A 22,131-nucleotide genomic window follows, 5' to 3' on the forward strand; every position below is an offset into this window, starting at 1 on the left:
CTAATCCTGTGCATGGCCCATAGCCCTGCAGCTCACAGCACTTAAAATACAGATCCAGGTACGTTTAAACGAAGTTCAGAGTCTTAGGGTGGCACGGTGGCTCAATGGTTAGCACTGCTGCCTCACAATGCCAGGGTCCCAGGTTTGATTCTAGCCTCAGGTGATTGTCTGTGTAGAGTTTGCATGTTCTCCTCGTGTCAGCGTGGGCCTTCTCCAGGTGCTCCGGTTTCCTCCCGAAGCCCAAAGATGTGTAGGTTAGGTGAATTGGCTATGCTAAATTGTCCATAGTGTTTGTGAAGTGTGGGTTAGGTGCATTAGTCATGGAAAATGTAGGGTTATAGTTAAGGGGATGGGCTGAGGGGGTTACTCTTCTGAGGGTCGGTGTGGACTTGTTGGGCCAAATGGCCTGTTTCCATGCTGTAGGTGTTCTAAGGTTTACCTCCACCACCAACTCAGGCAGTGAATTCCAGACACCCACCCTCTGTGTAAAAAAAAGTTTTCCTCATTTCCCCTCTCATCCTTAGCTTGAACCTATGACCCCTGGTTTATGAACTCTCTAGGAGAAAGTGAGGACTGCAGATGCTAGAGATCAGAGCTGAAAATGTGTTGCTGGAAAAGCGCAGCAGGTCAGGCAGCATCCAAGGAGTAGGAGAATCGACGTTTCGGGCATGAGCCCTTCTTCAGGAATGAGGAAAGTGTGCCAAGCAGGCTAAGGTAAAAGGTAGGGAGGAGGGACTTGGAGGAGGGGCGTTGGAAATGCGATAGGTGGAAGGAGGTTAAGTTGAGGGTGATAGGCCAGAGTGGGGGTGGGAGCGGAGAGGTCAGGAAGAAGATTGCAGGTTAGGAAGGTGGTGATGAGTTCGAGGGATTTGACTGAGACAAGGTGGGGGGAAGGGAAATGAGGAAACTGGAGAAATCTGAGTTCATCCCTTGTGGTTGGAGGGTTCCTAGGAGGGTGCCTAGGTAACCTCCAACCACAAGGGATGAACTCAGATTTCTCCAGTTTCCTCATTTCCCCTCCCCCCACCTTGTCTCAGTCCCAACCCTCGAACTCAGCACCACCTTCCTAACCTGCAATCTTCTTCCTGACCTCTCCGCCCCCACCCCCACTCCGGCCTATCACCCTCACCTTAACCTCCTTTCAGCTATCGCATTTCCAACGCCCCTCCCCCAAGTCCCTCCTCCCTACCTTTTTATCTTGCCGAAGAAGGGCTCATGCCCGAAACGTCGATTCTCCTGCTCCTTGGATGCTGCCTAACCTGCTGTGCGTTTCAGCAACACATTTTCAGCAGTTTATGAACTCTCTGCCAAGGGAAACAAGTTTGTCCTGTCTAGTCTATCTTTACCTCTCAATTTTGTATACTGCAATCATGTCACTCCTCAGCCTTTTCTGTTCCAAGCTAAACAATTCCAATCTCTCTTCGGAGTTACAATTCTCCAACTCTGGCTGCATCCTAGTAAATCCTCTCTGCGCTATCTCCAGAGCAATTACATCTTTCCTGTAATGTGGTGACCAAAACTGCACACAATACTCAGCACTGTCTCATATAGTTTCATCATTACGCCCCTATTTTTATATTCAAAACCCCTGCCAATGAAGGAGAGCATTCCATATGCCTTCTTTACAAGCTCACCTATGTGCTTTGCTCTTGCAAGCTGAGATCTCTAACGTCATCCACTCCTCTCAGTATTTTGCCATTTATTTTGTTTCCCTTTTACTATTTGACCTCCCTAAATACATTACCTCAATCTTAACAGAGTTGAACTCCATCTGCCACTTTCCTACCCACTCCACCACCCCATCTCTCCCATTTTGGAGCTTACAGCTATCCTGTACACTATCCACTATGCAGCCAATTTTTGTATCATCTGCAAATGTCCCAATTGTAGCCCACATGTTCAAATCCAAATTGTTAATGTATAAAGCCAACAGCAGTGGTCCCAACACCGAGCCCTGGAGAATACTGCTTGAAGCAGCTTTCCATTTGCAAGGGCAGCCATCAACCATAACCCTTTGTTTCTTATTACAAAATCAACTTTGGATCCAATTTGACACATCACCTTGTATCCAATTAGCTTTTACTTTTTTGATCAGCTTGTCATGTTGGACTTCATCAAATACATTACTAAAACCCTTGCAGAATACATCCACTGCACCACCCTCAACAATCCACGTTGTCACATCCATAGAGAATTCAATTAAATTTGTAAGGCATGACTTTCACTTGACAAAGCCATGCTGACTATCTCTGACTACTCCATGCCTCTCGAAGTGACAGTTTATTCAATCTCTCAGGATTGATTCTAACAATTTGGCCAACACCAAAATAAGACTAACTGGCTTCTCATTGTTTGGCATTCCCTTTGTACAGGTTGTAGTAGGAGAATGAAGTTTTATGGCCTGTTGACTGTGGCTGTCAGTGCTGCTCTTGATCGGGCAGTATATCTGTGCAATGTAACACTTATCTTGCTTATGATTGTCAGTCATTCCAGCACCCACAATGAATGGACCTTTGACAGAGAACTCCGACAGGACTCCTCATGCCTCAAGAAGTCACTTATTCTCAACCATGCTGTTTTTATCACGTAAATATGACACAATGATTGTAATCATAATTTGAAAAGACAATGAAGCTTTTGAGTGTCATGAGCTCATTTCTTAATAAGAGAGCTGTTTACTTAAATTGATTATTGTTTGGAAATTATCCTGCTACCGGGGATGTTGACAATTACCCAGACTTCTCAGTGTTATTGTCTTAGAAAAACATTGTTTACAAAATAGCACAGGACACAGGTGCACCAAAAGCAATTATGATAAGATGAGATAGAAAATCTTGAACTGTATAGCTTTCATACACTTTGGACATTTCAAAGGGCTTCATAGCCAGTTACATCCTCTTTAAGTTTAGTCAATGTTGTAAAAACCTGTGAATACATTGGTTTAGGGTTCCTGTGGTGTAGTGGTAGTGCCCCTACCTCACCCTGGAGGCCAGGATTCAAGTCTCATCTGCTCTAGAGCTGTGCTATAGCATACCTGCACAGGTTGATTAAAAATATTTTTGAACGCATTGGTTAATACTAAAGCAGGCCAGTGTAGACTTTAATTATCCCTCTTTGACTAACATTTCCATTGATCAATATCCAAATTATCAACATTTTTTCGTAACATTGTTTGGTGAGGGTCACAGGGCTTTCTCTTCATGTTGAGGCCTAAATTTATCACCCAGTCAAAACAACAGGAGCAGAAAAAGATTATAAAGTATTTATTAACTTATAAATAAAAGTTATTTAATCCATCATGACTTGCACTAAGTTGTTGTCTACGTGACAATGGTGTCTACACTCATACAGTGTTTGTTATGTTATCTCCCCAGCTGATAACACTGTTGGACAAATCAGATCCCAGAATGAAACTTGGTTTGATAGATCATATGTTTAATACTTTTTACTGATGGTTAGTCATCGAAACTTTCTCACACAAGGCTGCGAATGTTCATTGTTAACTGACATCTGTTTGTTAACAAAATAAAAAAAAGCAAACCAAGCAATATAGGTATGAAAACAGTTTTGAAAACATAAACAACAAAACAAATTTTAACCTGTTTCCCAGAGTATGTAGCACATTTGCTGATTTCCAGAGAAATTATCCTCCTTTCCCAACTCTTTAAATTTCTACTTCAGTGATTCCTTCTAATTTTCTTCCTGTACACTCCAGAAACAACTTTACGATTCTTTTCAGAGTCTGAGTGCATTAATCTTTCACAATTCTGAGGGCCTAAATTTTGTCATTTCTAACAACTTCAAGACTCAGTGGATTGGAAACTTCACATTTCAGTTAAGGTGGCTGGTTCCTCTGAAATGAGTTATACCCTTATTTCTTCTGAACTAAATTTAACAATATTCTGAAGAGCAGTCATGTCAGACCCCAAACATCAACTTTGTTTGTCTCTCTGTAAATGCTGCTAGAAAAACTGAGTTTCTCCAGCATTCTCTGTATGTTTCAGATTTCCAGTAACTGGAAATATTTTTACCATATTCTTTGAACAAGTTAATTCTTCTGTCTGAAATCAAACTAAACCAATAGCTTTGTTCCATTTACTTCACCTGTCACAAACTCACCAGTATAAACTTATCCATAAACACAATGGAGGCTCTCCCAGGCTCTTAATTACATTCAGAGCTGAAAATGTGTTGCTGGAAAAGCGCAGCAGGTCAGGCAGCATCCAAGGAGCAGGAAAATCGACGTTTCGGGCATGAGCCCTTCTTCAGGAATGAGGAAAGTGTGTCCAGCAGGCTAAGATAGAAGGTAGGGAGGAGGGACTTGGGGGAGGGGCGTTGGAAATGCGATAGGTGGAAGGAAGTCAAGGTGAGGGTGATAGGCCGGAGTCGGGGTGGGGGCAGAGAGGTCAGGAAGAAGATTGCAGGTTAGGAAAACGGTGCTGAGTTCGAGGGGTTTGACTGAGACAAGGTGGGGGGAGGGGAAATGAGGAAACTGGAGAAATCCGAGTTCATCCCTTGTGGTTGGAGGATTCCTAGGCGGAAGATGAGGCGCTCTTCCTCCAACCGTCATGTTGCTATGGTCTGGCGATGGAGGAGTCCAAGGACGTGAATGTCCTTGGTGGAGTGGGAGGGGGAGTTGAAGTGTTGAGCCACGGGTGGTTGGGTTGGTTGATCCGGGAGTCCCAGAGATGTTCTCTGAAATGTTCCGCAAGTAGGCGGCCTGGCTCCCCAATATAGAGGAGGCCACATTGGGTGCAGCGGATGCAGTAAATGATGTATGTGGAGGTGCAGGTGAATTTGTGGCGGATAGGGAAGGATCCCTTGGGGCGTTGGAGGGAAGTAAGGGGGGAGGTGTGGGCGCAAGTTTTGCATTTCTTGCGGTTGCAGGGGAAGGTGCCGGGAATGGAGGTTGGGTTGGTGGGGGGGTGTGGACCTGACAAGGGAGTCACAGAGGGTGTGATCTTTTCGGAACGCTGATAGGGGAGGGGAGGGAAATATATCCCTGGTGGTGGGGTCCGTTTGGAGGTGGCGGAAATGACGACGGATGATACAATGTATATGGAGGTTTGTCGGGTGGTAGGTGAGGACCAGTGGGGTTCTGTCCTGGTGGCGATTGGAGGGGCGGGGCTCAAGGGTGGAGGAGCGGGGAGGAGATGCGGTGGAGGGCACCGTCGATCACGTCTGGGGGGAAATTGCGGTCTTTGAAGAAGGAGGCCACCTGGCTTGTACGGTTTTTTTAGATTACATTACATTACAGTGTGGAAACAGGCCCTTCGGCCCAACAAGTCCACACCGACCCGCCGAAGCGTAACCCACCCATGCCCCTACATTTACCCCTTACCTAACACTACGGGCAATTTACATGGCCAATTCACCTGACCTGCACATCTTTGGACTGTGGGAGGAAACCGGAGCACCCGGAGGAAACCCACGCAGACACGGGGAGAACATGCAAACTCCACACAGTCAGTCGCCTGAGGCGGGAATTGAACCTGGGTCTCTGACGCTGTGAGGCAGCAATGCTAACCACTATGCCACCGTGCCGGTATTGGGACTGGTCCTCCTGGAGCAGATGCGGCGGAGATGAAGGAATTGGGAATATGGGATGGCGTTTTTACAGGGGGCAGAGTGGGAGGAGGTGTAGTCTAGGTAGCTGTGGGAGTCGGTCGGTTTATAGTAAATGTCCATGTTGATTCGGTCATCTGAGATAGAAATGGAAAGGTCTAGGAAGGGGAGGGAGGAGTCTGAGACGGTCCAGGTGAATTTGAGGTCGGGGTGGAAGGTGTTGGTAAAGTGGATGAACTGTTCAACCTCCTCGTGGGAGCACGAGGTGGCGCCGATACAGTCATCGATGTAGCGGAGGAAAAGGTGGGGGTTGGTGCCAGTGTAGCTGCGGAAGATGGACTGTTCCACATATCCTATGAAGAGGCAGGCATAGCTGGGGCCCATGCGGGTGCCCATGGCTACTCCTTTGGTTTGGAGGAAGTGGGAGGATTGGAAAGAGAAGTTGTTCAGGGTGAGGACCAGTTCAGTCAGTCGAAGGAGGGTGTCAGTGGAAGGGTACTGGTTGGTACGACGGGAAAGGAAGAAGCGGAGGGCTTTGAGTCCTTCGTGATGGGGGATGGAGGTGTATAGGGACTGGATGTCCATGGTGACATCCCTCGAACTCAGCACCGCCTTCCTAACCTGAAATCTTCTTCCTGACCTCTCCGCCCCCACCCCCACTCCGGCCTATCACCCTCACCTTGACCTCCTTCCACCTATCGCATTTCCAACGCCCCTCCCCCAGGTCCCTCCTCCCTACCTTTTATCTTAGCCTGCTGGACACACTTTCCTCATTCCTGAAGAAGGGCTCTGCCCGAAACATCGATTCTCCTGCTCCTTGGATGCTGCCTGACCTGCTGCGCTTTTCCAGCAACACATTTTCAGCTCTGATCTCCAACATCTGCAGTCCTCACTTTTCCCTCTTAATTATATTCACACTGTTTTTAATAATGACATATTTATGTCACTGACCTGGAATGATTTTCTGACCTTGTTAAAAATAACTTCACAGAACTGACAAAATTTCCTCTACCTCTATTTTAGTGTCCATCTTCCAAAAATGGTAAAAGGATATCAAATACATCATTCATTTCCATTGTGTGTGAAATATTTGGAACACTGCCTGATAGGTATTATATTGCTTCTTCCTTTACAATGGCCAAATTATATTAAAGCAGGATTAGATCTAACATTCAGTCTTAAGGAGCAAAGAAAATTGGCCCTAATCTATATTACAGGCCATGATCAAGAGTGAAGGAAAAATCTTAGAAGGAATCAGTTCAGTAGAAATGTAAAGAGTTGGAAAGGAAGGATAATTTTTCTGGAAATAGTTAAGGTCAATAAGTTGTATAAGAAAAGTAAGAGGTAAGAAGTCCTATACTTTTGACATCTTGGGAGAGAATAGTAAGAGCAAGAGGCAAAGAGCTGCGCAGTGTCTGGGATGGCATTTATCAGTGTAGGAAATGTGTAGGTGAGGTCATCGAAAGTTTTTATGACACAGGTAGATGGATTCATGTTTAATGGGGAAATTGAAGGCTATTGGGGGTAGACAGGAATGTGGAACTTGAAACAAACATTTCAGTCTTATTTAAATGGTGGCCCAGAATCAAAGAGCCAGAATCAAATGGTTTGTCTCCATTTTAATTTCATATGAAATAGGAGAAATGAAGAAAGAAAATTCAGATGTAGACAGGTCAAACCGATTGATGAAATTCTGACTTATTCAGAACACTTTACGTCAGATTGATATCAAAAGAGCAGTTTTCACAAACTACAGAAAATAGAATGACTTGAAAAGAAATTAGATAATGATCATGAACTGAGGCTTGGATAGACATTGATGACAAGTTGTTCTGAAGTATATGCTGAGAAAGTCAAGGGCTTTTGAGATATTCAAAGCCATTGCTATACAGAAAACTTGAAAAACAGAGTAAAGATGGGTTTTTGCAGATCTGAGGGCAATGGAGATAGTTAAAACACTGAAACTGATCATAAGTTTTAATAATAAAGTGAGCAGAAACAAATATACAAGGAGAAGAAAAGATTAATGGAAGTAAGAGAGAAGTTGAAGAGATCATAGAATCCCTGCAGTGTTGAAGCAGGCCATTCAGCCCATCGAGTCCACACCAATCTTCCAAAAAGCATCTCTCCCAGACCCACATCCTTACTCCTGCATTTCCCACGATCCCCTTAATCTGTACATCTTTGGACTATGGGAAGAAACCGAAGCACTCGGGGGAAGTCCGCACAGACATGAGGAAATTGTGCAAGTTCCACACAGACAGTTGTCTGAAGGTAGAATCAAACTCAGGTCCCTGGGGCTGTGAGGCATCAATGCCAACCACTGAGCCACCATGCCACCCCATACCCCAAATGGGTTAGTCAAGGAATAAGCTGAAGGGTTCCCATTACCATTAGGACTATGGTATCACAGTTTAGGAAATAGAAATTTCCTTGTAATAACAGAAGACAGAGAGCAATGCAGATTATCTAACTGGGCTACAAACATATGAATAGACACGATCAAGCTTCAAGCAAAACAAAACAGATGAAAGAATCTTTCCCTCCTTTGTGCCATGGACTCACAGCTAAAGCAGTTAATACTGTTACCAGCTTTGAAGTACAGCTGATGAAATAGAAGTTGGGTTATAAATATAGTCACAGTCAATTCCACACTGTTTGAAACAACGTTTTTCTTAAGCTGCTGAGATAGTGCAAATGTCAGTCTAAGAAAGATAAGCAGCCACATGTGAATAATGTAAGATATAAGAATAATTTGGTATTTCATTATTCAAGTTGATTTATCTTGTGATTGACTGGAGCTATATATTTTGTGGATTTTTGCTGGGGATTGCAGTGGAATCCATAGTAGCAAATGTACCGTGCCTATAGGAAGAATGGTTTCAATGGCCAAATTATCTTGTTTAGGTACATTTATAATATCTGGTTCCCAGTTTGATTAGAAATCTGCATATCTACTCTTGCTCAACTGAGTCAGCATTCACCTGTGCAAGGTGGCAACTCATTCCCTTTTCCCCTTTCTACAATGTTACAGCACAAGCCTCAGATGGTCAGGGTGGAATTCATCAAAAGATGGAGTGATTTCTGATTAGTGCTTTTTTTATAATTGCAGCAATGCTCTTGAAATACAGAAGTGTGTTTGTTTCAAGAGAATGATTCCATGTGTAAGTAGCGATCAAACAAAGCATGATTCACCTTTGTGTTTTTAACAGTACTTTATAAAGGCAATTTAGCAGAAGCATAATAAAAATCAAGTTAAGAGAGATCAAGAACACAGTGGGTGGAATGGCTGGGGGAATATGGTGGGCCTGGAAGAGTGTTATCCTCGTTTTAATCTCTTCAACCTGCTGGATTCTATCCAACTTGCCTGATATTATGCTTTTTCCTGTTGTCTTTTGTAAACATAATTTCAATAATTTAACAATTTGTGTGCAAACATTCTTAAACAGGGAGAGGTGATTCTGTAGAGGCATTAGCATTGGACTGGAAGTTAAAGAACCAGATATGATCTGGGACCTAGGTTTGAATCTCATTATATGAGAGGTAGTGGAATATGATTTTTTTAAAATTTGGAATTGAAAGTCTAATGATTACCTTGAAACCACTGTTGATTATCATAAACACCCACTTAGTTCACTAATGTCCTTCAACGAAGGAAATCTGTCACCTAGTCTGACCTACATTTGACTCATATCTCTGCACTTCCACACACATCATCCACTGTATCCTATGCTCTCGAAGTGGTCTCCTCTATACTGGGGAGACAGGATTCCTGCTTGCAGAACACATCAGAGAACATCTCTGGGACACACACATGGAACAACCATAGAACAGGCTGTCACCATAGGACAGGACTACACACCGCAAAAAAACGGCACCAAAAGAAAAAAAATGGCCAAATTAACACACAACAAAGAGGACACCACAACACACACCTGGGTTAAAAACCTCTCCCACAGACAGCTCACAGACACGGAAAGAACAATACTGGCCAAGGGACTCAACTACAACCACAGGGACGCCAAGACAGCAGACTTCCTAGCAGCACTAGAATGCACACTCAGGAACAATGGACTGACAGAAGAGTCACAACAAACAGTGAGACAAAGTATCGTACCCCTGATAACAAGGAAAAGACAAACACATAACCTCAACACCAAGGAGAGGGAAGCACTAAAATCACTAAGAAACGATAAGAACATAATCATACTACCAGCAGACAAAGGCAGAATGACGGTCATCCTGGACAAAGCAGAGTACATCCAGAAAGCACAACTACTTGCAGATACCAACACCTACCAAAAGAGGGAGTTTGACCCCACCCCACAGCTCACCAATAGGATAAACAACACACTGAGGAACCTACAAAAAAACGGACAGATAACCAGGTCGGACCTACAAAGAATGAAACCTGAAAGCAAAAACACCCCCAGATTCTATGGACTACCTAAAGTGCACAAACCAGACATCCCACTCAGACCCATAGTATCACTACCAGGGACACCATCACACAAACTGGCTAAAGAACTACAGCAGAAACTGAAACACCTGACCAGCGGATCCAGACACTCTATACAATCAACACAGGAATTCTTGGACATCATCAGAAATATACACATAGACAAGGAAGAAACTATGGTCTCATTCGACGTAACGGCACTGTTCACCTCTATTGACAAAACCCTAGCCAGAGAAACAATAGCCAACCTGCTGAACAGACATAACAGACAACAGGACGTTGAACCCATCAACAAAGACGGCATACTTAAACTACTGAACTTGTGCCTCACAACACACTTCACATTCAACAACCAGATATACGAACAAATCAACGGAACACCCATGGGCTCACCGATCTCGGGACTCATAGCAGAAGCAGTAATGCAAAGGTTAGAACAAACAGTCTTACCACAAATTCAACCCAAACTCTGGGTCAGATACGTTGACGACACCTTTGTAATCATTAAAAACACGGAAATAGAGAAAACACACCGGATCATCAACTTCACATTCACAGGAATCCGATTCACGAGAGAGGAAGAAAAGGACAACCAACTCCCATTCCTAGACGTGATGGTACAGAGAACACCGAACAGAGAATTCACCACAAAGGTACGCAGGAAAGCCACACACACAGACCAAGTCCTGAACTATGAAAGCAACCACCCCAATACACACAAACGAAGTTGCATCAAGACACTATTCAAAAGGGTCACAACACACTGCAGCACACCAGAACTGCTAAAAGAGGAAGAGGAACACCTATACAAGGTATTCGCCAAAAATGGATACCCGCGCAACTTCATCAACAAATGCCTAAGGGAAAGACAACGGAACGAGGACATGCCGCAACCCAAAGGACTAGCCACACTACCATACATCAAGAACATCTCTGAACCGACAGCCAGACTACTGCGACGACTAGGACTTATAACAGCACACAAACCAACAGCCACCCTCAGACAACAACTCACCAGAACGAAGGACCCGATACCCAGCATAAGCAAAACTAATGTAGTGTACAAAATCCCATGCAAGGACTGCACAAAACACTATATAGGACAAACAGGAAGACCACTAACGATCCGCATCCACGAACATCAACTAGCCACGAAACGACACGACCAGCTATCCCTAGTAGCCACACACGCAGACGACAAGCAACATGAATTCGACTGGGACAACACTACCATTATAGGGCAAGCCAAACAAAGAACAGCCAGGGAATTCCTAGAAGCATGGCACTCATCCACAAACTCCATCAACAAACACATCGACCTGGACCCAATATACCGGCCACTACAGCGGACAGCTGAAACTGACAACCGGAAGCGGCAGGGACAGGCCACTATAAATGCCGGAGGAAACACCACAGAAGCGCTTCACAGGAGGCTCCCAAGCACTGAGGATGTCACCTAGACAGGGGACGAAACGTTTGCAACAAAAACTTCCAGCTCGGCGAACAGAACCACAGCAACGAGCACCCGAGCTACTCTTCTCACAAACATGGAACAACCTCACCGCCCTGTGGCCAAACACTTTAACTCCCCCTCCCACTCTGCCAAGGACATGCAGGTCCTGGGTCTGCTCCACCGCCAAACCCTTACCACCTGACACCTGGAGGAAGTACGCCTCATCTTCCTCCTTGGGACACTCCATGAGATCAATGTGGAATCCATCACTTGCCTCACTTCCCCTTCCCCCACCTTATCCCAGATCCAACCTTCCAACTCAGCACTACCCCCTTGAACTGTCTTCCCACCTATCTGCTCCACCCTCTTCTCCGACCTATGACCTTCACCCCCAACTTCATCGCATTCTCAGCTACCTTCCCACCAGCCCCATGCCCCCCTCCCATTTATCTCTCAGCCCCCTTGTGCCACCCCCACATTCCCGATGAAGAGCATATGCTCAAAATGTCGATTCTCCTGCTCCTCAAATGTTGCCTGACTGGCTGTGCTTTTCCAGTACCACACTCTTCGACTCTGATCGCCAGCATCTGCAGTTCTCACTTTCCCTTGATTGGTTAAATAGCCTACAACAATTTATTCCTATCCTGGTGAGTTTCCCAATATTTTAAATGATGGGAGATGCTCATTTCAAAATTTAGAAATAACATTGCACTTTAGGAGATGAATTTTCAATTAGAGTGACCTGCACCCACATATACATAAAAGCTACTACAATATTTTAATATTTCCTCTGACTTTACCTCTCTTTATTCCTGCTTTGTAGGGTGCCACAGCAGCAAGCATATGGTAATTCAGTGGATTTTCTTTTCCAGCAGCTTTGTTTTTTAATGAGCAAAGAAAACTGAGATAATTCTGTTGTGCATTTGCTTCATTTACTGAGAGTTGGCTTTGATTGGCACAAGAACAAAGTGATTCCAAACTTCACAATCTGCTGTTGCATCTGGTTTTCTGCCATGTTGACAGTGTTCACTGCAACAGTCAGATTAGTAGTGAGTCTTGGACTTTAAGGTTTCTGTTTCAGGGATTTCAGGGTCAGAAAAAAAAATTATGACTTCTTGTAAGAGTTCTCTTGTTCTGCCAGTTAATCATTCTTTACTCTGCCAATGGAGCAATTGAATTTCCACTTGATTGATAAAGCTCCCAACCATCCTTGGCTGAGAAAGCAAATATACTAATGAACAGGGCAAACACTCCTCTGCTATCTACTCACAATCTTAGATGTATAACTGGCAAAATATTTTCAGAATCGAAAGAGGTGAACTTGCTCAGCAACATTGTACCCCTCATCAACCGTACAAAAATGTTGATTAACCATGGATCTCATGTTGTTGACTGTTACATGACGACAGTGGTTGCAGAACATTATATATTAAGTGGTTTGAGAACATTCAAAGGGGTATATTGCATAAATACAGGCATTTCAATTTGTTCAATGAGCAATTTGTTCATGCTTTATTTAATAATGAAACTGTTATTGTAAATTATTATTTAACTATGGTTTACAATTATTATTGTAAGTTCTGATTTGAAACTTTCATTCTTGCACTCTCAAGAACTACACATCTTAAATTGTGGTCAATATTCAGAAGTGTGTTTTTATTGTGAATATTCAGGGTAACATTTTTCAGTGACAGGAACTTATCTGCAGTGATTTGTTCAAAAACAGCAAGTTCACACTCTTAAAACCTGTAATCAATAGTTTCCATGAATTGGTAGATTTTATCTTTGGATCACTGCTATGAGAGAGCTGATGCTGATTTCTGTTTATTTATGTTTTCATGACTTGAAAACTCTTCATTCTATGTCCTGATGAAATTTTAATCCATCTTTAAGTTTTAGTTAATTTAGATGGTTAATGGCTTTGTTTTTTTTGACATACAATTCCCCTTTCTTTACACCCTGCCACTCCTCAGTGAATTCTCATTTCTGAAGTTGTAAAGAGAAATGTTTCCTTTTTCTTTGCTGTGTTCAAATTATATTTGATGTTAATTTTGTTTTGACAAGTTTTCTCCACCTGGCCATGGCAAGGAACTCATCCAATTCTTTCTTACAATATAATTAATTTTGAAATTTTCCTTGGTCTGTGCCCAGGGTTCCAGTGAAAATCTCCCTAGTTATGTGCACACCAGAAGAAAGATTACTCACATCTATGTCTTGACTTCTAATAACCCTATAAATAGCTAGTTAGTTTAGTAACATTATCCGTGATGAGTGAACCTTGTCTGAATATAATAAAGTATCCCGTGACATATGAAATCACAGATACTTCTAGATGTAGAACAACTTCCTGCAGTTTGATCCCATTCTTGGATAATACTGTCCCTCTCATGAAAGGAACTAACAGCTTGATAAATTAGTTTGATTCTAACCATCAATCCTGGTAACACATACAAACTGCTGATCACTTTCTGAGTAAAGAGTTATCACTCAGCTTCTGTCTTGGCTGTGCCTTTCACAACCCCAGCCCTGTGCATTCTGTCCTTGACAAGGGCCTGTGAAATAAAGTTTGTTTTCTCTAGCCCTTTCATGTCTCCCATTTATGTATAACGTTCCTGCTGAAACATCCATGTCTGGGCTGAAGAACCTGACTTGTTTCTCAAATAGTATCTCACAGCTCTTTACTCGGGCTCTGAGAATTAGCCTTGTCACTCTCTGCAACGCTCCGAGGAAATAGTTGGTCTCCTCATGAGGACATTAGAAATAAAGTAGGAGTAGAAACATATGAACACAGGCCAGGTGGCCTTCTCTGCCATTTAATGGCCTGCTCTGCCATTTAATATGAACAAGGCAACACTGACCTTGACATTTTAATTGATCTTGAGAGGCTGGATAAAGTTGGGTTATTTTCTTTGGAGCATAGAAGTGTGATGGGGGACCTGATAGAGCTGTATAAGATTATGAGGGGCACAGACAGGATTAAAAAACAGCTGTTCCTCTTAGTTGAAGGGTCCACAATAAGGGACACACGTTTAAGGTGAAAAGCAGGAGGTTTAGAGGGGACTTGAGAAAAAAGGTTTTCACTGGAGGTTGGTGGGAATCTGGTATGCACTGCCTGGGAGAGTCGTTGAGACGGGTACCCTCACAACCTTTAAAAGCTACTTGGATGAAAACAAAGTGTCATAACATTCAGAGCCATGGGACAAGTATAGAAAGTGGGACTTGTAGATTTTGTATATTTTTGGTCTACAGATTCAATGGGTCTCTTCTGTACTGTATGATTCTATAATTCTATCAACTTAATTTTCCTGCCCATTTCCAATATCCCTAATATGCTAATGAGAAGTGTATGCATTCTTTCAGATGCAACTTCAGATATTCTTCTGTTGGCCATCTTGGCAAAGTTCACCTTTCAAGAACAAGTGAGACAAACTTGGGGAAAGAATTGTCCCCAGAGTTTTCAAACTGTTCTTCACTTCCCCTGATTTCCAAGGTTTTCTCCAGGCTACAGGGTTAAATTTTATGTAATCAAATGGAATGAGTGTAATAGCAACTTCCTCTAGGCAGGCTGAACTGAATGTCTATTTGGAAGGGCAGCTGTAGATGTATTGTGGACCAGATTAGGCCTGCTCAAAATACTTTAATAAGATAGCCTAGATCCTAACTTTGTTTTATTTTAAAGGCAAGTGCTTGGCATTTCAGATGCAATTCGATTGGTCAAACTACCGGATTTAAAGCAAACTACACTCTATTCATGCACTATGGATAAAACGCAACAAAAGAAAGAAGAAATTGGTATAACTTAATGCTATTAGAAAACTTAACAGAGTAATAGATTATTAATAATTATTAAATAACTGTTCCAATGTAGTAACATCTCATAAACACACCCTTGGCAAAAGGCAAATTCAGAAAATAGATTGTCACATGCAACTCCAGCAGAAGTAAGAGAACCCCCAGCTTTTAGCTGTAACTGAGAGAGGGAAAAATAGCTTCCACTTCTTGAAGACACCAGCAGCAACTGCTGAAAGCTAAAACTAAAAATCCTGGTTCTGTGGTTGCTTAACCACACCTATTCAGGCTATTGCTCCAACTTTAAGAAACCTCAAGATTTCACAAGCTGTTTTCAAGTTTTCAACAGAAAGTTCATCAACTCTGTCTTAAAAGCTGTCTTCATAAAAATCCAGGACAAAATACAGCTCTTAAAGCCATAGTATTGTCACAGAAGTCATTGCCATCTCTAAACTGATCGGCAAACATTCTTTCTTAGAAACATCTTCTGCGTAACCTGTTCACATGCATGCTTTATTTTTGTCTCATGGTAGATACAATGCGGCTCAAAAAGACGGTAAACTAAAAAATAACCCCCTCGTCAAACAGCACTGACCAAACATAATTCAGCAAGACTGACCAACCAAGTCCCAATATTAATCCCTGTCCTGCAATCAGTTAGCTGATTGGAACTGGGTGATGGTAGGAACTCTAAAATAGATTTCAATGCCTTTGAGATACTGAGAGAAATATTAGTACAAGGTTACTTGAAGGTGCCTGATGGGGTAAGGACAGTATTGGATCTGCTGTGGTTCAAACAATTACCAACATCTATGATCAAAGCAATTTGGCCAAGGCACCAAAGGGTCATTATTTTCGAGGAAAAAAAGTGTTTTGGGAAAGGAGAAGAGGGAAGGAATTAGCAAGTAAATAAAAATAAGCAAAGCAATTACAATATACCGTAGATGTTTTTCTCTCTTGTGCTAGTCACTAGTAAAGGTGAAAGGCACTCAGCAAACTTACCTTCCTTCGTGTTTGCAGCAATTGAATTTCCTCAGGCATTGGGATAGATTGTGGTTTAGGCTTGGTGATGTTAAATTCTCTTGGTACTGTCACAGGCTGACTCTCGAGTTTTTTGGAAATCCGATTCGCCATTTTGTTGGCTAAGTGATCGATGAGGTTGTTGATATCTGGTTGCCATCTTTAACAAATAGACATAAATGAGAGAACAGAGCAGAACGGCAGACACATATAATTATGTAATAATATAGCAATGATGGTGCCTTTTTGGGCCATCAATTCTATTCAGTTCTTTTGAAGAGCAACACAGGTAATACCTTCTTTCTGATTTTGTGCAGAGAAAGACCTCAAGGTGCTCCACCCATTAGTCACCTCCTTGAGTGGGGGAAATATTTCTTTTTATCCTGAACAACTTTGCACAATGGAAAATGAGCCAGTTTATACAACAGGCAACTGATCACATATTGCTGGAATGTTAGTACTGATGAAATTAATATGAGCATCCACCCTGCACATTGAATAAATTTAAGGAGGAGATAGACAGATTTTTAATTAGTAAAGAGTTAAAGGGTTACGGAGAGTGTTTAGGAATGTTGAGTTGAGGCTGAGATGAGATCAGCCAAGATCGAGCGGATGAATTCCTGACTGTTGCTCCTAGTTCTTATGTTCATATATCTTTATGTTCCACACTAAATTCTGACTCCTTCATACATCAGTCTTTTTCTTTTTTTTGTTGGTCCTATTAATAAAGTTTATCTTGATAATTATTTTCAATTCAAACAGTTTCTATGCGTAAAAACATAATGACTAGCCTGTTGTCTGTATTTTAACTCAAATATATTCTAATTAAGTTTAACCTGGACTGATTAAGTTACAGAATCCAATCATGAACAGTCTGATTGTTTCCGAAAGATTAGATTAGATTACTTACATGTTGCAATTCTACCAGTCTTCACTATTTCCTCTGGCAGCTCATTCCATACAAGCACCACCCTTTGCGTGAAACTGTTGCTGCTGAGGTCCCTTTTAAATTTTTCCCCTCTCATCCTAATCTTATGCTCTGTAGTTCTGGACTCCCCCACTCCAGGGAAAAGACCGTGTCTGTTTACCCTATGCATGATACTCATGATTTTATAAACCTCTGTATGGTCACCCATCAGCCTCCGACACTCCAGGGAAAACAGCCCCAGCGTTTAGCTCAAATCCTCCAATCCTGGGAACATTCTTGTAAATCTTTTCTGAACCCTTTCAAGTTTGCACTGCTTATGTTTTAACTAACATTTTTGAAGTATTTCATGCAACGTGATTCATTCAAAACATAAACATGCCCTATATTTCTGTTCCTCAGCCAGGATCTTGCTAGAAAAGCCTTTTTCAATAGGTCCATTACACAAACAATAGGCCTTGTCAGACTTTCTGAAGTTCACCAGGGAAAAACACACTGGGCCATTGTGTCAAGCAATACAAAAGAGCAAACATTCCTGGAAGCACATTAGCCAATATTTGTTTAATGAGTCTGCACTGATGGTGTATTGACAAGTTTTTGTATGCGAGATCATAAGACCTAAAAACAGAAGTAGGCCATTCAGCCCATCAAGTCTGCTCTGCAATTCAATGGGATCATGATTGATCTGATAATCCTCAATTCTACTTTGCTGCTTTTTCCCCATAATCTTGATTCCCTTATTGATTAAAAATCTGTCTTTCTCAGCCTTGAATATACCTAATGTTACTGCCTCACAGTCCTGAGCAGTAAGAAATTCCACAAGTTTTTTAAAAAGTATATTTTATTGAAAAAGTAGATTTCGCAAAATATGACAACAAATACAAAACAGTACAAAGAAAGAACACAAAAAAAGTCAAAAAACAAACCCAACCCACCCTCAGGTACAAATTATAAATATATTTAGAAAAATATATAATAAAAAAACCCAACTAACTATTTAACTAAATAAATAATAGCCAATAACAAACTAGTAGATATCAGTAACTCAACTCAGCCAAACAAGAAATGTTAGCAGTTCCTCCTACCTGGATGTTGGACTCGTAAAACACAATCTTTCAGGTTATATCAAAACCCTTATTAGTGTGGCAGATACATCGGTGTCCAGGTATTCCAAAAAGGGCTGCCATGTCTTATAAAAATTCTCAGTTTTCTGGTGTACCATATTTGTGAGAAAATCCAAGGGGGTATGCTCCATAACAATCTTCCATTATTTCTGGGGGGTTTTCAGATACCCAACCTAGCAAGATATTCTTTCTTGTGCAGAAAGTGAGAATATTGAAAAGTTTTTTCTTATGTGCATCTGCAAGGGAACACACTGGGCAGGCCAAGAAAAAGAGAAATCGGGTCCTTCTCCACCCTTACACCCAAAATCCTCTCCATTGCACCTGCCACAGCATTCCAGTATGTTTGAAGCCTACCACAGGACCAGAGACAATGGGTAAGAGTGCCCGTGCAAACCTTGCACTTTGGGCATGTTGAAGATACCCTGGTTTAAATTTTCACAATGGTCCGGAGCCAAGTGGACTCTGTGGTGAATCTTCAATTGTAAAGCATGGGTCCTATTGCAAATTGTTATCTTTCTTGTGTTTTCCCAAATATCTTCCCATGCCTCTGAGGAGACCTCAACACCTAGCTCTCTCTCCCACGCCCTGCAGAGTTGATCGAACTCATCTGAGGGGGCACCCCCACAATTGATGATATAAAGTGCTGACAGAAAGTGTACTCTTAGCACTGAGCACCCTCCTCACTATGTCGGATTTGGAGGGATCAGTGAAAAGTGTAGTCTCTTTTTAATGAAATCCCTAACTTGAAAAAAACAAAAGAGGTCCTTGTTCGATAGCTTGTATTTCCATGCTAACTGATCAAAGGATGTCATTGTGTCTCCCTCAAATAAATTGTCCATGCAAGACACACCCCTAGCTGCCCAATGTTTGAATCTTGAATCTATCATCCCTGGTTGAAAACCTGGCATACCGACCATAGGTATAAGAGAAGGTGTTTTGCCAATATTGCCTTCTCTCTGCCGAATTGCCCTCCATGCTTTAACAGTATTGATAACTATTGGGTTATGGGAATGTTCCCTAACTGTCCTCATTTTGTCCAAAAACAGCAAGCTACTAAGGGGGCACCTTGCCTGGGAGGTTTCCCTATCTAACCACAGGCCCAATCACTCACGGAGGATAAAAGCGAGCTTAGTTGGTAGCTTTTAATATCTGGGAGATCCACTTCCCCCCAATCTGTGAGGCAATTGCAGTTTAGCTAATTTAATGAGGGGCCGCTTACGATGCCAAATAAAAGAGCTGAACCAGCTGTTCAGTTTCCTGAATATTTGCTTATTGAAAATCAGGGGAGCATCTGTCTAGGGTATAACAAACTGAGCACCTTCGTAAGCCCACCCATAGGCATAGCCTCTGATTTTGCAAGATTAATCTTATACTCCGAAAAGGTGTCAAATGCACTGATACATTGTATCAGGCGAGGCATCGAAACTGCTCGATTTGACATAAAAAATTAGGACATCGTCCGCGTACAACGAAATCTTATGTAATTTTGACCCCACTTCTGGTGCTGATATATTGGGATCCCTACGAGTGGCCTCTACCAACTGTTCAATCACCAATATAAAAAGCAGAGGCAAAAGGGGATCGCCCTGCTGGCTGCCCCTAAAAATGTTAAAATTACTGGATCCTACCCCATTAGTGATGACTGCAGCGAGAGGGTCATTGTAGAGAACCTTTACCCATCTTATAAAGACTTCGCCCAAGCCATACTGCTCCAGAGTATGGAAAAGGTATGGCAACTCAACTCGATAAAAAAATCTAGAGAAATCACCAATCCCTGTATTGACTGTTATTGACATGCTTGAATTACATTAAGCAACCTTCTAAAATTATTGGAAGATCTGCAGCCGTTTATGAAGCCCATCTGGTCCTCTTTAACAATAGAAGGTAACACGGTCTCAAGCCTTAATGCAAGAGTCTTAGAGAGGATTTTAAAGTCCACATTTAAGAGTGAAATGGGCCTATACGAAGCACAGTCCTCCGAATCTTCCTTTTTTAAAGAATAAGCAAAATATTGGCCTCTCTCAGAGATGGCGGGAGACAATCATGACTGTATGAATCATTAAACATGTTGAGCATCAGACCTGACAATATGTTTATAAATTCTGTATAGAACTCGCTGGGAAATCCATCAGGACTGGATGTCTTTCCACTCTGAAGCTGCTTCACAGCCTCCTCCACCTCTTGCTTTGATAAGGGGGCATTGAGAAAAGACTCTTGTTTGGGGGTCATGCCCAGGAGCTCCAGATCCTTAAAAAAAGACTTTATTTTGGCCCACCCCCTCCTCACAACCCTCAGATTGGTATAACTGAGAGTAAAATCTCTGGAATACCACATTAATCTTTTTGGAGTCACATGTTAGGTTCCCTAATCACCGTAATGGCTTGAGGGGCACTCCTTTTCCTGGCGAGATATGCTAGGTATTTGCCTGGCCTGTCACGATGCTCATATAACCTTTGCTTTGCAAGAGTAAGCTCCTTCTTTGCTGTTTGTGTGAGCAATTCAATGCAGACCGCAGCACTGTAATCCTCTGTAGCTTGACCAACAAGGGCCTGTCAAAGTAAGCCTTCTCGACTGCCTTCAACTGTGCTTCGAGGAGACCTTGCTGCTCACCATTCTGCCACTTCCTATTGGTAGAGTAGGAAATAACTAACACCCAGCATTGGCTTTGGCAGTTTTCCAAAGGACAGATGGGCTGCTAACCGAGCCTGAGTTAACGTCTAGGAACCTCTGAAATTCCCTAGAAGTACTCCACAAACTTATTACCCTTGAGGACAAAGGGATTCATTCACCAGTGCTCGAATTCACTGAAACATCCTCAACCTTAACGAACAGGCACACTGGAGCGTGATCAGAGATGGTAATATTACCAATCATATAAGATGCCACCCAATCCAGGGTTGCCATGGGGGTCAGAAAAAAATTCAATCCTGGTGTGACCTCTGTACAGATTGGAAAAAAATCGTAAACTCCCTGCGTGTAGGGTGGAGATGCCTCCAGACGTCCACCAACCCGAACTCCACACAAAGATTCACTAATTGTTTAGTTTGTACAGAGTATTTGGGGGCCTTTGGGCAACCTGTCTACTGTGGGATCCATGATACAATTAAAATCTCCCCCTATAATGATATGCTGGGAGCCTGATCAGTTTAGAGAATGCATCTACCAAAAGTTTGAGGGGTTGGGCCAGAGGACTAAAAACATTTAAAACACCATATTCTTCCCCATTTATCAGGGTTTTGAGAATTACAAACCACCCGTGTATGTCTTTAACACACTCTACTAACTTAAATGGGAGATTTCTCCTAACAAATATAGGCATTCCCCTACTTCTGGTATTAAAAGATGAAAAGTAAACCCAATCAAAGCCATTCTGCTGTTATTTCAAATGCTCCCTATGATCCAAGTGAGTCTCCTGTAACAAAGCAATATCCACCTTCTCCTTTCTAAGATTCAAAAGTACTTTCTTCCTCTTAATGGTGATTGACTCCCCTTGATATTCCAGATACACCATTTAATCAAGTCACGAGCCATTACCTTCTGCAGTAACATTTAGATTTCAGAGAGGAGGAACTCGAACCACAAATCGCCGAGCCTTAGTGTTGCGAGATCCATCGAACATAAAAACTACATAAACTAAAACCACTACAATTAACAAACCTACAAAGCTATCAAAGATTTTCTACAACTAAAACCAAAAAAACAAACCAACATATAAAGCGCCAACGGCGCTGAATAGGGGAACTCACCCCCTGCCCAAAGGGGGCAACGACTCATCCCAAAACCCAACTTTCCATCC

The 22,131-nt window shown here is 42.3% G+C and overlaps 1 protein-coding gene and 1 long non-coding RNA gene across 5 annotated transcripts in view; one reads left to right on the forward strand and one right to left on the reverse strand.

Moving 5' to 3' along the window:
- The window catches only part of cfap99 (cilia and flagella associated protein 99), a 145,641-nt gene that overhangs the window by 66,114 nt on the left and 57,396 nt on the right, over positions 1-22,131 (reverse strand). For all 3 annotated transcript variants that reach the window (XM_043704124.2, XM_043704129.2, XM_043704116.2), the window contains exon 6: positions 16,269-16,446. In XM_043704124.2, the coding sequence (XP_043560059.1) occupies positions 16,269-16,446 (178 nt within the window). The remainder of the gene's footprint in view (positions 1-16,268; positions 16,447-22,131) is intronic.
- Positions 1-22,131, forward strand: part of LOC122556885 (uncharacterized) — a 110,305-nt gene that overhangs the window by 33,860 nt on the left and 54,314 nt on the right. The gene's annotated exons all lie outside the window — the stretch shown is intronic.

The sequence above is a fragment of the Chiloscyllium plagiosum genome, unplaced genomic scaffold (assembly GCF_037043375.1).
Source record: "Chiloscyllium plagiosum isolate Xiang-an unplaced genomic scaffold, Cpla_swu_hap1 HiC_scaffold_2, whole genome shotgun sequence".
NCBI lineage: Eukaryota > Metazoa > Chordata > Chondrichthyes > Orectolobiformes > Hemiscylliidae > Chiloscyllium > Chiloscyllium plagiosum.